Genomic DNA, 13029 nt, shown 5'->3' with positions numbered 1-13029 from the left:
GCGTAGCAGTGGTAAGAGAAGCCGTGCGAGCGAATGATCGGCCCCAGTGAGGTGGTGTAAATTGAGAAGAGAAGGGGCCCAAGCACTGAGCCTTGGGTACCCCTGTGGAGAGGCAGTGGGAGGAGGATAATTGTCCTTGCCACAAAACATTTTAGGAACGCGCCGAGAGGTAGGATTCGAACCACAGGAGTGCTTTACTCGAGATGCCCATTGCTGAGAGAGCGGATAGCAGGATCCTGTGGTTGACTGTGTCAAAGGCAGCTGATAGGTCAAGCAGGATAAGAACTGAGGATTGGGCTGCAGCTTTAGCTGACCTTAGGGCTTCTGTTACAGACAGAAGAGCCATTTCAGTAGAGTGGGCACTCTTAAAACCAGACTGATATGGATCTAGGAGGTCATTCCCTGAGAGGAATTCTGAGACCTGAGACTGTAGACTACTAAAGACCTGTAGACCAGTTGACCTGTAATCCACTACTTACCTGTAGACCACTACTGACCTGTAGACCACTACAGACCTGCAGACCACTACTGACCTGCAGACCACTACTGACCTGCAGACCACTACTTAGCTGTAGACCACTAACTTACTGACCTCATAATCAGCTGCCCTGCCATTCTCTTGCTTCTCTCTCCTAAAATATCTTCAATATTCATCTGGTCAATGAATTAAAGGATATACCAGAGCAGGGACACCATAACATTTAGTTTTCACTGAAAACAACATTCTAGGGGGACTGATATTGTTTTGAAATAGGCTACTAGAGATGGGTAATATTAATGGCATTCACACTACCAACACTAGTGTTTTCATAGCCAACTAAAATATCCCTTTTCCTTTGCTTCAAGTAAACATAGCTTAAGTTCAGCAATAACCTGTCACTACACAACACTGTCTTTCATAAATATTAATTATATTTGTATTATTCAATAGTATTTATCAATATTCGTGCTTCCCTTTGTTGATAAATGTCTGCACTGTAAAAATTATTTTTATTATTATTATTTGGGGGGGCTTAGAACCATGTTAGGGTAGCTTCAGCCCCCCTAAAATAGGCATCCATGCAGTATAATAAGCATTTTCTCAATGTAGGGCTATGACAACTAAGACGGTATTTTTCAGCATTGTCTTATACTATACTTTGGGAATGACGAATGCTTCAATAAGCATGAAGAAATAGTTATTTTGAGCATGATACTCACAGCAATCCTCATTTAACCATAGTGTAGTAATTGTAGGAGACAGTGTGTTGAGTAAAGAGGGTCGAAATGTGGTGCACTGGAGACGCTGGGGACATTCCCCCAGCATATTTTGTAATTGCTGATTTTGTCGCCATCACTTTTTGAAAGTATTTGTTAAAAATGTTCTTGAAAATTTGTTTGCACCAAGAAATATTAACTAACAAATGAAAATGCTTTGAGTATCGTTTATTTGCACAATAAGAAAACATGCAATGCAATTTAAATGTAGAGGAATAAATGTGCATTGTCCATTTTTTGTTTTGTTTCCCTCGATAAACTGGAGCAGAAAATATCACCAGAATGCAGGAAATTTTATTTAAATTTTCTAGGTGAGGACAATAGACTGTATATAAGAAGGACCCACAGCCCCCGTGCATCATCACATCCCTTGACCCAAGCGTATCATCACACTCCTAATCTGAGCCCGTATGTCCCCACCACCTTTCAACACAAATGGCCCTTTTCATTAGTTGTTTAAATGTAGTAAGAAGGGTTCATGAGTGACTACCCTAATCACCAACACAGTTTAATGTGTACAGTTGTTGGCTCAATTATTTGTCGATATTTTTCAAAAGATGCATCAGAGACAGGGACCAAGAGAGGAAGGGAGCCCACAGAGACCCAGTTTTTTGTGCTACACCCCTTGGACCATACAGCTTAGATGACAGCTCACTTTGGTTAGTGAAGCAAAATGTATTGTAGATAAAAGACTAGTTGAGTAATGAAGGTATGAATGGCAAATGTAGCAACGTTAAATACTTTACTGGCCCAAAAAATACTCGAGTAAAGAGTAACAGTACAGTTTTTATAAAAGAAACGTGAAAAGATGCTAACGCCTTTTTTACTCATTTGCATTACTTGTAACGAGTTACTACCCACCCCTGCCGTTGGTATCCTGCCTGACGGCGATAAAAGTAGCACCAGCACCAAAAGAAAAGCCTGTCATGTTGAGGCATTTTGCTGCACCTGCTTCGAACCACAACTTTTGTTTCTCCCCCTTAATTTTTCAGCACCACCTTTGGTTTCGATGCATGTTTTTTATCCATGATTTTTGAGCACAAATAACCGGGCAAGGTGTTAGGTCGCGTTTCGACTGCTGATGTTCTGATTATTTCATGATCTGAGTGCGTGATTGACTGAAATAGCCAATCATATTAAAACGGGTCCGCCCCACACCCGTGTGGGCTAGTACCCATACACTGTGGGCCAGTCGATCAAGGCGCATACCAGTCGAATTTCAGTAGTATGCGGTTTATAGGCCCAATTGTCAAGCGGCCCACAGGGAAAACTCACGAAATACTCCCAATGGCCTGTCCGCCCCTGGAGTTACAGCTTGTATGCAATTCCTGATATATTTATTTGAGAATTTATTCTTAGTAATGTCAACTTTTCCAAGGAATATACAACTAAGTTGCCTGTAAGAACATGTAAGAGGTTGCAGCTCACTCCTTGGCACAGCATCAAAAATGACTACATATTCTTTGGGCATAACTGGTAACCTGAATTTGACATTTCTCAGTTTGTATCTCCTCAACTCCTCACATTCTCATCTGAAAAGAGAAACCAATATAGAAGTGCTTTAAACCTGCATTCTTTCCAATGGCCAGCATGGGGCGACTCAATGACAAAATGTCCCTACTTCTCACAGGCAGCAGGATGTTGGTAGAGTGCAGAGATAACACTTTACAGAAAGGGACAGTGTCAGAGATCAGGCTACAGACACAGAATGGAATTCATGGGTGGGCTGGCCAGAGGCAAGGCAGGAGGTCCTATGCCGCGAAGATGTGGTCCACTGTTTCAAAGAGCAGCTGAGCAGATGTGATTTTGTATGGCTGCCTCTTTGTTTGGTGCACTTTGTTTTTTTTCAGTTTTCATCTGTGCTACCTGGAGCTCTCCCGCCAGAGGAGAAGTCATAACCATCAGGGGAACAACACCAGTGGATTTATTTCCCACTTTTTTCATGTCGTCAGTGGAATTTTTGGACATTTTTGTGGAGGACAACCTCTTTGTTACCCAGGCTGTAAAGCACCAAAGGAACAGGTAACCATGCTGGGGCTCCCATGCGTTTCCAATGGTGGGGACCTTGTAGACAGCTACTGGGATAATGTTTCCAACTTGTGCTCACTGCGCAGTAAACTTGACAAACTTCAGCTACTGGTGGGGAAAAACAGAGACTTTTATTCATCTTCTGTTCTATGGGAGACGTGGCACTGTGGATTGATACCGGTGTCTGTGCTGCTGCTGGCCGGCTTCCGAGAGAACTGTGACACAGAACTTTCCGGCAAAAAAAAGTGGAGTGGTTTCTGTTTTTACAGTAACAGTGGCAGGAGACACCACCTTCATTGGGCTCATCTCTGCCTACAACCTCATCAACAACAACCATCTGGTGACCTAGTGCAGCCAGAACTACCTAGAGCTCAACACTCATAAGACAGTGGAGATGGTTGTGGACTTTAGGAAGAACTCAGCCTGACTCTCCCCCATCATCCTGTGCGACTCCACAGTTAATACTGTGGAGTCTTTCCGCTTTCTGGGCAACATCATCTCCCAGGACCTCAATTGGGAGCTGAACATCAGTTACCTCACCAAAAAAGCCCAGCAAAGGACGTACTTCCTGCGGAAGCTGAAGAAGTTCAGCCTGACAATGATGGTGCACTTCTACATCACCATCATTGAGCCCATCCTCACCTCCTCCATCACCATCTAGTATGTATCATCCTTTCCACAGATAAGGTGATCAGCTGCAATCTTCCATCTCTCCATGACGCCTTCAGGACTCTGAGGCGTGCAGGAAAGATTGTAGCTGACCCCTCCCACTGCGGACACAAACTGTTTCAGGTGCCTCCAGCAACCCCACCATTCCAGTAGGCCTCCTCCCCAACAAGTGCTTCTTCATCTCAGGTACCATTAGCACCTCCTCAGTTGCCTCCTGCTCATGCAAGCTGGTCAAACTCTGTAATGCAGCCCCAGTATCCTTATGACCATAACCAAGCTGATCAATAATACTGTAATGTCATTCCCCCATTAAGGCCCCCAAGCTCTGATACAGAACCCACAACTGTACGCTACGTTATATTGCATTGGTCTAAGCTCATGACCCACTGCTTTATACGAACTCATTGGCCACTCTAGACCAACAGTATGGGCAGCCCCACCATTTAGCCTTGATATAGATGACCACTATATGAGGTCTACAAAATGTTTAACCTGGTGATTTTCAGGCGTTCCACAAAAAGCAATTAAGAGTCCAATCCCTAGTAGGAATGATGCAGGCTATGGGGGAGTGTGAGGGAGCAGCTGAACTTGCCTGTTCATCTCATGTAAAGCATCTCTTTAGCAAGCTACCAGCTGATTCAGTAGCCAACTTCATATGCTATATCCGTTCAGCCCGGCCAGAACCCACTTTACCCTGGTGGATTTTGCTACATGGCTCAGTGTCAGTTAGTGGCGGCTCAAGACACACATCTGACTCCTAAAACCACCATTCAGATCAGGAGTTTAGCACCAAGGCCTGCCCCCACAGCAGCCACCATACTGCATGGTACCAACACCCAACCCCATACCTCTTCCCATTCAGGTAAACTGGCCAAAAGCATGCCAATACAGCAACTCAGCTTTTCAATTCAATTATCTAATGCAAAGAGCTGAAGGGTCTGAGAACAGAGGACATATTAGCCTGGATTACACAGGAAATGAAATGTTGGAGGTGTGCAGGACCACATATGGCAATGAAATGCAATCTGAAAGAGCAATGTCCCCCAGTGAGAAACATGTGGGCATTCTTCACCATGTTAACCAAAGAGAGAGAGACTCCAAGTTCCTATATCTGAATCCCCAGTCCAGCGCTCCCAAAATCCTTCTAAAGATGGTCAAAGTGATCCTATGGAAAAGACAACGTACTATAGATACCTATGCAATTTTGGATGGCTCTCAGCGAACAATGCTCAGCAGCATGTAAACTTCTAGGGGCCACAGAACACCTTGTAGTACACAGAATCGGGCAAAAAACTGAAGCCTTAGATAGGACTTCAGTTGGTTTTGAAATTTCACCCTAAACCAGAAGTAATGGGGAATTAAGGCTCCTTGTTGAGAATTTATTTGAGAGAACATATTATTTATAAGGATTAATAAGTTAAGATATAAGTTAACATTTATATTCATAAATCTGTTGAATATGTAGTTAAAGGGAGAACTGCATTTCATTTAATTTGGAGTTACATTAAAAAGGGGACTTCATTACCCAGGAGGCTCTAGGAAAAAGAGTACGTGAGGTGATGACATCAGTTGTGTGGCCGGAAGTAATGCTGTAACTCTTGTTTAGCACACGCTATATATGCATGTATTTTTGGCCTTTGTTTACTCACTAAAGAACGTCTTAATGGGATTAACAGTCTTGCTTCGTCATTTTTAGTCAAGAGTTCATTTCTGCCTCACTCTTTCAGGGGAGCCGGATCTTATGGCTCCATTGCTGTCCGAGAGCCAGCTCTTTCCACTCCCAAACATCTCTTTATTTAGGACCACTTCTGCTTAGATTACAATCAACTTTATTGTGTTATGCAGAGTACGGGTACAGAGCAAATGAAAGGCAGTTAGAATCTAACCAGAAGTGTGTGTCTTCAGTCTTCAGATGGCCTGGCAATTTCCGACTAGTCTGTGCAAAGGGGCCTTGTCATTTTGAAACAGGAAAAGTTCAAACACAAAATGTTGGAAGAACTATTGTCAAAGATTGTATGCTGTAGCATTATAATTTCCCTTAACAAAGAAAATAACATGCAAAAACAGCCCCTCCCGTAAGTATTGGTACAGTGGTGTCCCAGTACTTTTGTCTATGTAGTGTATTTTAAAATAAACACAAGAGAAAGACAAAAACAATATATAACAAAACACTAAAAGACAATGAAAACTGCTGTGGTTCTTCCCAACGTGCTTAGTAAACAACTTCTATCCTGTGTGGACTCTCATGTGTCTCTTAAGATGTGGCTGCTGATTAAATCTTTTACTGCAAACATCACAGCCAAACGGTTTCTCTCCTGTATGGACTCTCATGTGGTTCTTAAGATTTTCCGGTTGAGTAAATTTCTTCCCACAACCACCACAGTCAAATGGTTTATCTCCCGTGTGGAGTCTCATGTGTCTCTTAAGATGTGGCTGCTGATTAAATCTTTTACCACAATCATCACAGCGAAACGGTTTCTCTCCTGTATGGACTTTCATGTGTTTCTTAAGATTTCCCTTATGTGTAAATCTCTTCCCACAACCATCACAGCCAAATGGTTTCTCTCCTTTATGGACTCTCATGTGTTCCTTAAGATGTACCTGCTGGTTAAATCTTTTACCACAACTGCCACAGCTAAATGGTTTCTCTCCTGTGTGAAGTCTCATGTGTGTCTTAAGATTCCCCTGTTCTGTAAATTTCTTACCACAAACATCACAGACAAATGGTTTCTCTCCTGTGTGCACTCTCATGTGTTCCTTAAGATGTACCTGCTGATTAAATCTTTTACTACAAACATCACAAGCAAATGGTTTCTCTCCTGTGTGGCCTCTCATGTGTGTCTTAAGATTCCCCTGTTCTGTAAATCTCGTCCCACAAACATCACAGACAAATGGTTTCTCTCCTGTGTGGACTCGCATGTGTTTCTTAAGATTTCCCTGGATATTAAATCTCTTCCCACAAACATCACAGCCAAATGGTTTCTCTCCTGTGTGCACTCTTGTGTGTTCCTTAAGATGTACCTGCTGGTAAAATCTTTTCCCACAAACATCACAGCCAAATCGTTTCTCTCCTGTGTGGACTCTCATCTGTGAATCTACATTTTCCTTCATTCTGAAACATTTCTTATTAACCAGACGGCTGGAGGACCTTTTTCGTGAATGACACTTCATGTGTCTCTGAAGAGACCCCTTGAGGTGATATTGTTTACCACATTCAAAGCAGCTAAATGATTCTTTCCCAGCATTACATCCTGCATCACTTACAGGAGCTTCCTTATATTTCAGAGCATTTACACCTGACTCAGGTGCTCTGGTCTCCTTCCAACCATTGTCACTGTCTTCAGTTTCAGCTTCAGAATCTGACAAAGGTTCTTGCCAGTCATTATCACTGACTTCAGTCTCTGAAGCTTTTTCAGCAGTATCTGGTTGTAAATGACTATCTGGATCAAGGTTCCCAGCAGGTTCTGATCCTCCATCAGTTTCTGTTTTTATCTGCGTAGCTGAGCTGCTGGCTGAAGGCTCTGCCTCTCTGTTGTCCTCAGTTTGGCTTTGATGAAGCTGTGGAGACTGAGGTTTCTCTTCCTCATCTTCACTCTTCACAGTAACAGCAGTGAATGGGAACCTGGTGATATCAGCCTCCTCCAGTCCATTAAGCTGCTCTCCCTCCTGACTGATCCAGAGTTCCTCCTGTTCTTCTTTTATGTGTAGGGGCTCTGGGTCCTCCTGGTCCAGACTGGGGCTCCACTCAGAGGGAACCTCTTCTTTAATCACCAACAGCTGCTGGACATCTGCAGGCAACACTGAAACACACAGCAACAAATGTTGGCAGCCATTTTCTAGGACACAATATCGTACAAACTTATCTACAATGTGTAAGATGGACTTTCCTTACCAAATATTATATATAATATCACAGTATTGTAAAAAATGTGCCAAAAAAAGATTAAAATGTACTGATATACACAGTGAAACCATTTCAACAAGTTTTATATAGAAAACTACAAATACATTTGACATTTTGTTTGCATAAACAATAAAATAACAGCCAATACCTTTTGCATATGAAAACCATCTAAGTGAGCATTAACATTATCAAGATTTTATATTTTATAGTATAGAGGTAATGACCCCATGCACAATTACATGAAAACAAATAAGTCTTTAAAAGACAGTGATAGTAACTGCAATGAGCCCAACAACTGACATAAATACAGAGGAGTCTGCAGTGTTTCTCTTGTTCAGACACTTTTACAACTAATTTGATAGCTGCTGGATTTAAAAAAACAAGATGTGCTGGTTGGTTCACTAAATTGCTTAACGTGTTCTCGTGCAGTGGACGAACAGAGTCTACAGACACACAGCGCACACAGACGCAGAACAACGTGTAGCGTTTTTACAAGAGCAGCTAACACTGAGAGCTTTAGCTTACAAACTGTAAAAATCTCCACAGCGCCGTCTTCCGCTGTGTTGTCACTGACCCAAACAAAGCCACGCTGCATATTTCTGGGAGACTGACACTAACTTCGGTTGATGCTGGACAGTATTTCCTGTAAGTTTATAATAGAGCGGTAACCAAACCCGGTTATCATGGTAATTAAAATGCGCACGGTAATAATAACCCTCGGGAATTTTAGTCACCATCAACTTTGGGTCTGGAGGAAAACAAAGTCTTACCCGTCTTCTTTCTAGGCATTGCCACTCCACTTGTGATTCTCCTCTTTACAATCCTTGCCTGCAGATCAGAGATGTATGAGTAGATTTTTCCAGACTTCAGGGCATATAACTTGTGTCTTCTGCTGTTTTTCTTGTACAGCATTCTGAGACTGTAATTACGCAAATTTCAACCATTAAAAATCAATTAGTCATTATAACAACTGATAACCTTGAATGGCAAAATGTTAATAATTAACACACTGAATACACAGATTGTAAATGGGAATGTAAATATTTCAAGTGTAAAACGTACATCTCTTTGCCTTCTGCTGTTTTCATTGTTGATCGGTTCCGGTGGAAGTTATAGTCCAGAGCGGCAAGCAGAACTCTTGCCTCATAAACTGGGGGACTGAAGGTGAAGCGCTTGCTGACATACATCAATATATGATTCTGGAAAGCCTCTAGGTCTGCAGCTGATCTGATACAACAAAAAATGTATTTATGTAATTAAATAAGCACAAATAATCATAATGTACATCTTTGTGAAACATGTGGACATTTTACCTGAAGAGCAGGTATTTATGCACATGCTTCAGCCAACGCTTATTTAGAACGATGTCCACTAAAGCTTTGTGGCACCTGGAGTCTTTCTGGATCCACGCCTTTTCTTTAAGGTGCACATGTTGACACTTTCCCATAGTCCAGGTGGGAATGTCACACACATGGTGAATGATACCAAGCCACAGTGCCTGTAAAAAACAGAGTAGCACTATAAAAAGATGCCTCTCATGGAAATGAATAAACAGAGTAAGATAAACAATATAGAATCTGAACTTGTTTGAATAACAATAGACAAACAGAGTCTGCTTAAACTAATACCACACAAACAACTATATGTTGAACACACTGTGTAGACATCCACAGTGCAGGGTGGGAAAATTATGTGAACCCATAGGATGAAGACTTATTGGACTAATTTTAAAATTGAAGTTAATTGGAGTCAGCCAACCTGGAGTCCAATGAGACAAGATTGGATGTGATTATAAGAGCTGCCCTACCCTATAAAAAATACACACCAATTATGAGTTTGCTATTCTTAAGAATCATTGCCTGATGTGAACCACGCCTCGAACAAAAGAGCTCTCAAAAGACTTAAGATTAAGAATTGCATGAAGGTGGAGAAAGTTCAGCACTGTTGCTTCGCTCCCTAAGAGTTGCCATCCTCTTAAGGATGATTGCATGGACACAGTGCAGAATGTTCAACAAGGTTAAGAAGAATCCGAGAGTGGCAGCTGAAGACTTACAGAAATGTCTAGAACTGTGTAGACAACTCTACGATATGTCAAACACTAAACACGAATAGAGGTCATGGGAGGACACCATAGAGGAAGCCACGCTGTCCAAAAAAACCCCATTACTGCGCATCTGAAATTTGCAAAAGAGAACTTGGATGTTCCACAGCACTACTGGCAAAATATTCTGTGAACAGATGAAATGATTGTTTGACAGGAGCACACAACTCTATGTGTGGAGGAAAAAGGCACAGCATGCTAACATCAAAACCTCATCCCAACTCTAAAGTATGGTGGAGGGGGCATCATGGTTTGGGGCGCTTTACTGCCTCAGAGCCTGGTAGCCTGTAGCATCAGCGGAAACATGAAATCAACAAGAAATTTGAGACTCTAAGGCCATCTGTCCGCCAATCGAAGCTCAGCAGAAGCTGGGTGACAGAACAGGACGACCCAAAGCACAGAAGTACATCAACAACAGAATGGATTCAGCAGCAGAAAATCTGCTTTCTGAAGTTGCCCAGTCAGAGTTCTCACCTCAACCCAATTGAGATGCTGTGGCATGACCTCAAGAGCGATTCACACCAGACATCCCAAGACTACTGCTGAACTGAAACAGTATTGTAAAGAGGAATGGTCCTATTTTAATCCCAACCACAGACTACACCAGATGATTTCAGTGATTAACACACCTTCAGCCAGAGAGGAGGGGCTAAACAATGAAATCAACTTTTTTGTCTTTGATTGGAATGAAAACATACGTACTCTGTGAGGAATGGCACATAGTTAAATACCCCTGATTTAAGATATAGTCACTTTTTAAAGAATACATACTGTAGACAGTAACATGAGTCACTTATTCAACTTACAGCAGCTATTTTTTTGACAAGGTTCTTGGCACCATGCCACATGTCCTGACTGTGATGAATTCCAAGATCCTTGTATCTGCCTTCGTCTGGGTCTGTAAAGTGGGGAAGCATTTAATATTACTCCAATATTTCAATCATCTTTTCAACTAGGGCTGCACAATTAATCTAATCTCAATTGCGATGTCACCCTGTTCAATTACATAAAGGGTGTGATTATATTAAACAAAAAAAGTGTGCTGTGTGTTCGACACTCTAGTCTCTTTGTGCACAGCAGTGTGCAGTGCACTGCAGATTGCAGTATTTGTTTTGCCATTTGCTGGGACCCAATGACCAGGATCTCTGTTTTGTCTGAGTTGAGCTGGAGGAAATTATTTGACATCCAATTTTTGACATCACAAAGGCAATCGGTAAGTGAACTCAGCATTCCGGGGGCTGTGGATCTGAGTAGATCTGTGTGTGATCAGCATAAACATGAAAAGAGACACCATGTTTCTCAATAATGTCTCCAGGGGGAAGCAAATAAAAAGGAAAATAAAATGGGTCCTAAGACCGACCCCTGAGGCACAACATATTTTACTGGACAGAATGAAGCGACATAGTTATTCACAAAGAAACAGAACCTCCTATTTGACAGGTAGGATGAAAACCATTTTAAAGCTGTACCAGATATCTCCACCCAGTACCACAGTCTGTCGAAACATGATGTTGTGATGAATAGTGTCAAATGCAGGGTTACGGTATAGGAGTACTTGGACTGAGCACATGCCATCATCAGCAGATATTAAAAGGTCATTAGTGGCCAAGTGATGCTGTCACCATACAATGTTCTAGACTGACAGTAATCTGCTGCTGATGCTTTTATCCAAAGCGACTTACAATTGCTATATATGTCAGAGGTCGCACGCCTCTGGAGCGTGCCTCAAGTGTCTTGCTCAGGAACACATTGGTAGACATGTCACAGTGGGGAATTGAACCTGGGTCTCTCACACCAAAGGCATGCATCTTATCCACTGCCCCATCACCACCACCACTTACTCCATAGCCCCCACCACCCTGAGCAGTCGACCGTTGCTGAGCACCCGCTGCTACAGAGCTATACTTGACTATTTACTTAATTGTAAAAGAAAGTTACTACCCTAAAACTATGCTTAACAACATCCAGACAACATGCCTAACACTAAAGCCTCCAAACCTGCAGCGAACAAGCCGGCTGAGGAGCTACACCTCCTGATGCGGATACTGGAACCCTCGCTATGGAAATATGCCAGCGGTTTAGACATTAATGGCTTTGTGATGCGTTATTTTGAGGAGACAGCAAATTTACACTGTTGTACAAGCTGTACAGACACTATTTTACATTGTAGCAAAGTGTCATTTCTTCAGGGTTGTCACATGAAAAGATATAATCAAATATTTACAAAAATGTGAGGGGTGTACTCACTTTTGTAAGATAGTGCAGCTACAGATGCCAACATGTTGCTCTGCAAAGATTCGACATGTATTTGTACATTATATCAGATGAGTACCTACTCATAAGGGCTGTGATCTGGGCATTAGCACCTGTGCAGATCTCCTCATGCTTTATCTCTGATGTAAGCTTGTCCACAGTCTCGATAAAACCCTCCTTCTCCATGACGACAGAGTTGCAGGATGTCTGCTGCTTGTTGATGGTGGCAACATGAATGATCTCCTTAGTGTCATTCTCTGCTGAAAAAAAAAGTAATAAAAATAAAATCCAAAAATTATATAAATGAGTTAGCTGCTTACATACAGTCACACTGCCTAATGTCTTCAATACTTGTATAACATGGTAAAGTTTCAGCTACACACCTAGGACCACAACATCTTTCCCCTGAAGGCCACTGAGGGCCTCAGTCCTCCTCTCTTCCCAGAAGCTCTTCACTGTGTCCACACAGTAAGCGTCCTGAATGGACACGAAGGTGTTCTTCTTCACCATCCCCATGTTCATGAACTTGAACAAGAGGGCGACCTTCGCATAGTCGTTGCCAGACAACAAAATGTTGGTGGACAAGAGAAAATCTCCAGCTTGCGTCCCACACTTCATTACAGGCTGGGAATTCCACCTCCACAAGCTGTGTCCATTGGGACAGATCTGAAAGTCCAAGAAAAGGCAGGATTGCATTTGGCATGTACAGCACTGGCTTTCACTACAAATGTGTTTTAATGGGAATTTACAGTTATGATACGCTGCGACTGTCAGGACTTACCCATTCGACACTCGTTGCTGTGCCCTTGGAAGTGAT

The 13029-nt window shown here is 42.3% G+C and overlaps 3 protein-coding genes across 4 annotated transcripts in view; all 3 read right to left on the bottom strand.

Moving 5' to 3' along the window:
- Positions 1 to 13029, bottom strand: part of LOC123982851 (zinc finger protein 502-like) — a 441737-nt gene that overhangs the window by 23270 nt on the left and 405438 nt on the right. The window lies entirely within an intron of this gene.
- LOC123982847 overlaps positions 1 to 13029 on the bottom strand; it is a 29708-nt gene that overhangs the window by 7691 nt on the left and 8988 nt on the right. The window lies entirely within an intron of this gene.
- LOC123982849 (zinc finger protein 436-like) lies at positions 5767 to 13023 on the bottom strand. The gene is made up of 8 exons (XM_046068754.1): positions 12994 to 13023; positions 12596 to 12878; positions 12296 to 12472; positions 10766 to 10857; positions 9172 to 9356; positions 8921 to 9085; positions 8629 to 8777; positions 5767 to 7754 (listed from the first exon to the last, which is right to left on the bottom strand). The coding sequence occupies exons 2-8, from the start codon at positions 12828 to 12830 to the stop codon at positions 6181 to 6183; spliced, it is 2577 nt and encodes an 858-aa protein (XP_045924710.1). The 5' UTR covers positions 12831 to 12878; positions 12994 to 13023; the 3' UTR covers positions 5767 to 6180.

The sequence above is a fragment of the Micropterus dolomieu genome, linkage group LG14 (genome assembly GCF_021292245.1).
Source record: "Micropterus dolomieu isolate WLL.071019.BEF.003 ecotype Adirondacks linkage group LG14, ASM2129224v1, whole genome shotgun sequence".
In the NCBI taxonomy this organism is placed as follows: domain Eukaryota; kingdom Metazoa; phylum Chordata; class Actinopteri; order Centrarchiformes; family Centrarchidae; genus Micropterus; species Micropterus dolomieu.
Note: the sequence above shows the minus strand (reverse complement) of the source record. Positions and strands in the feature narration are given on the sequence as shown.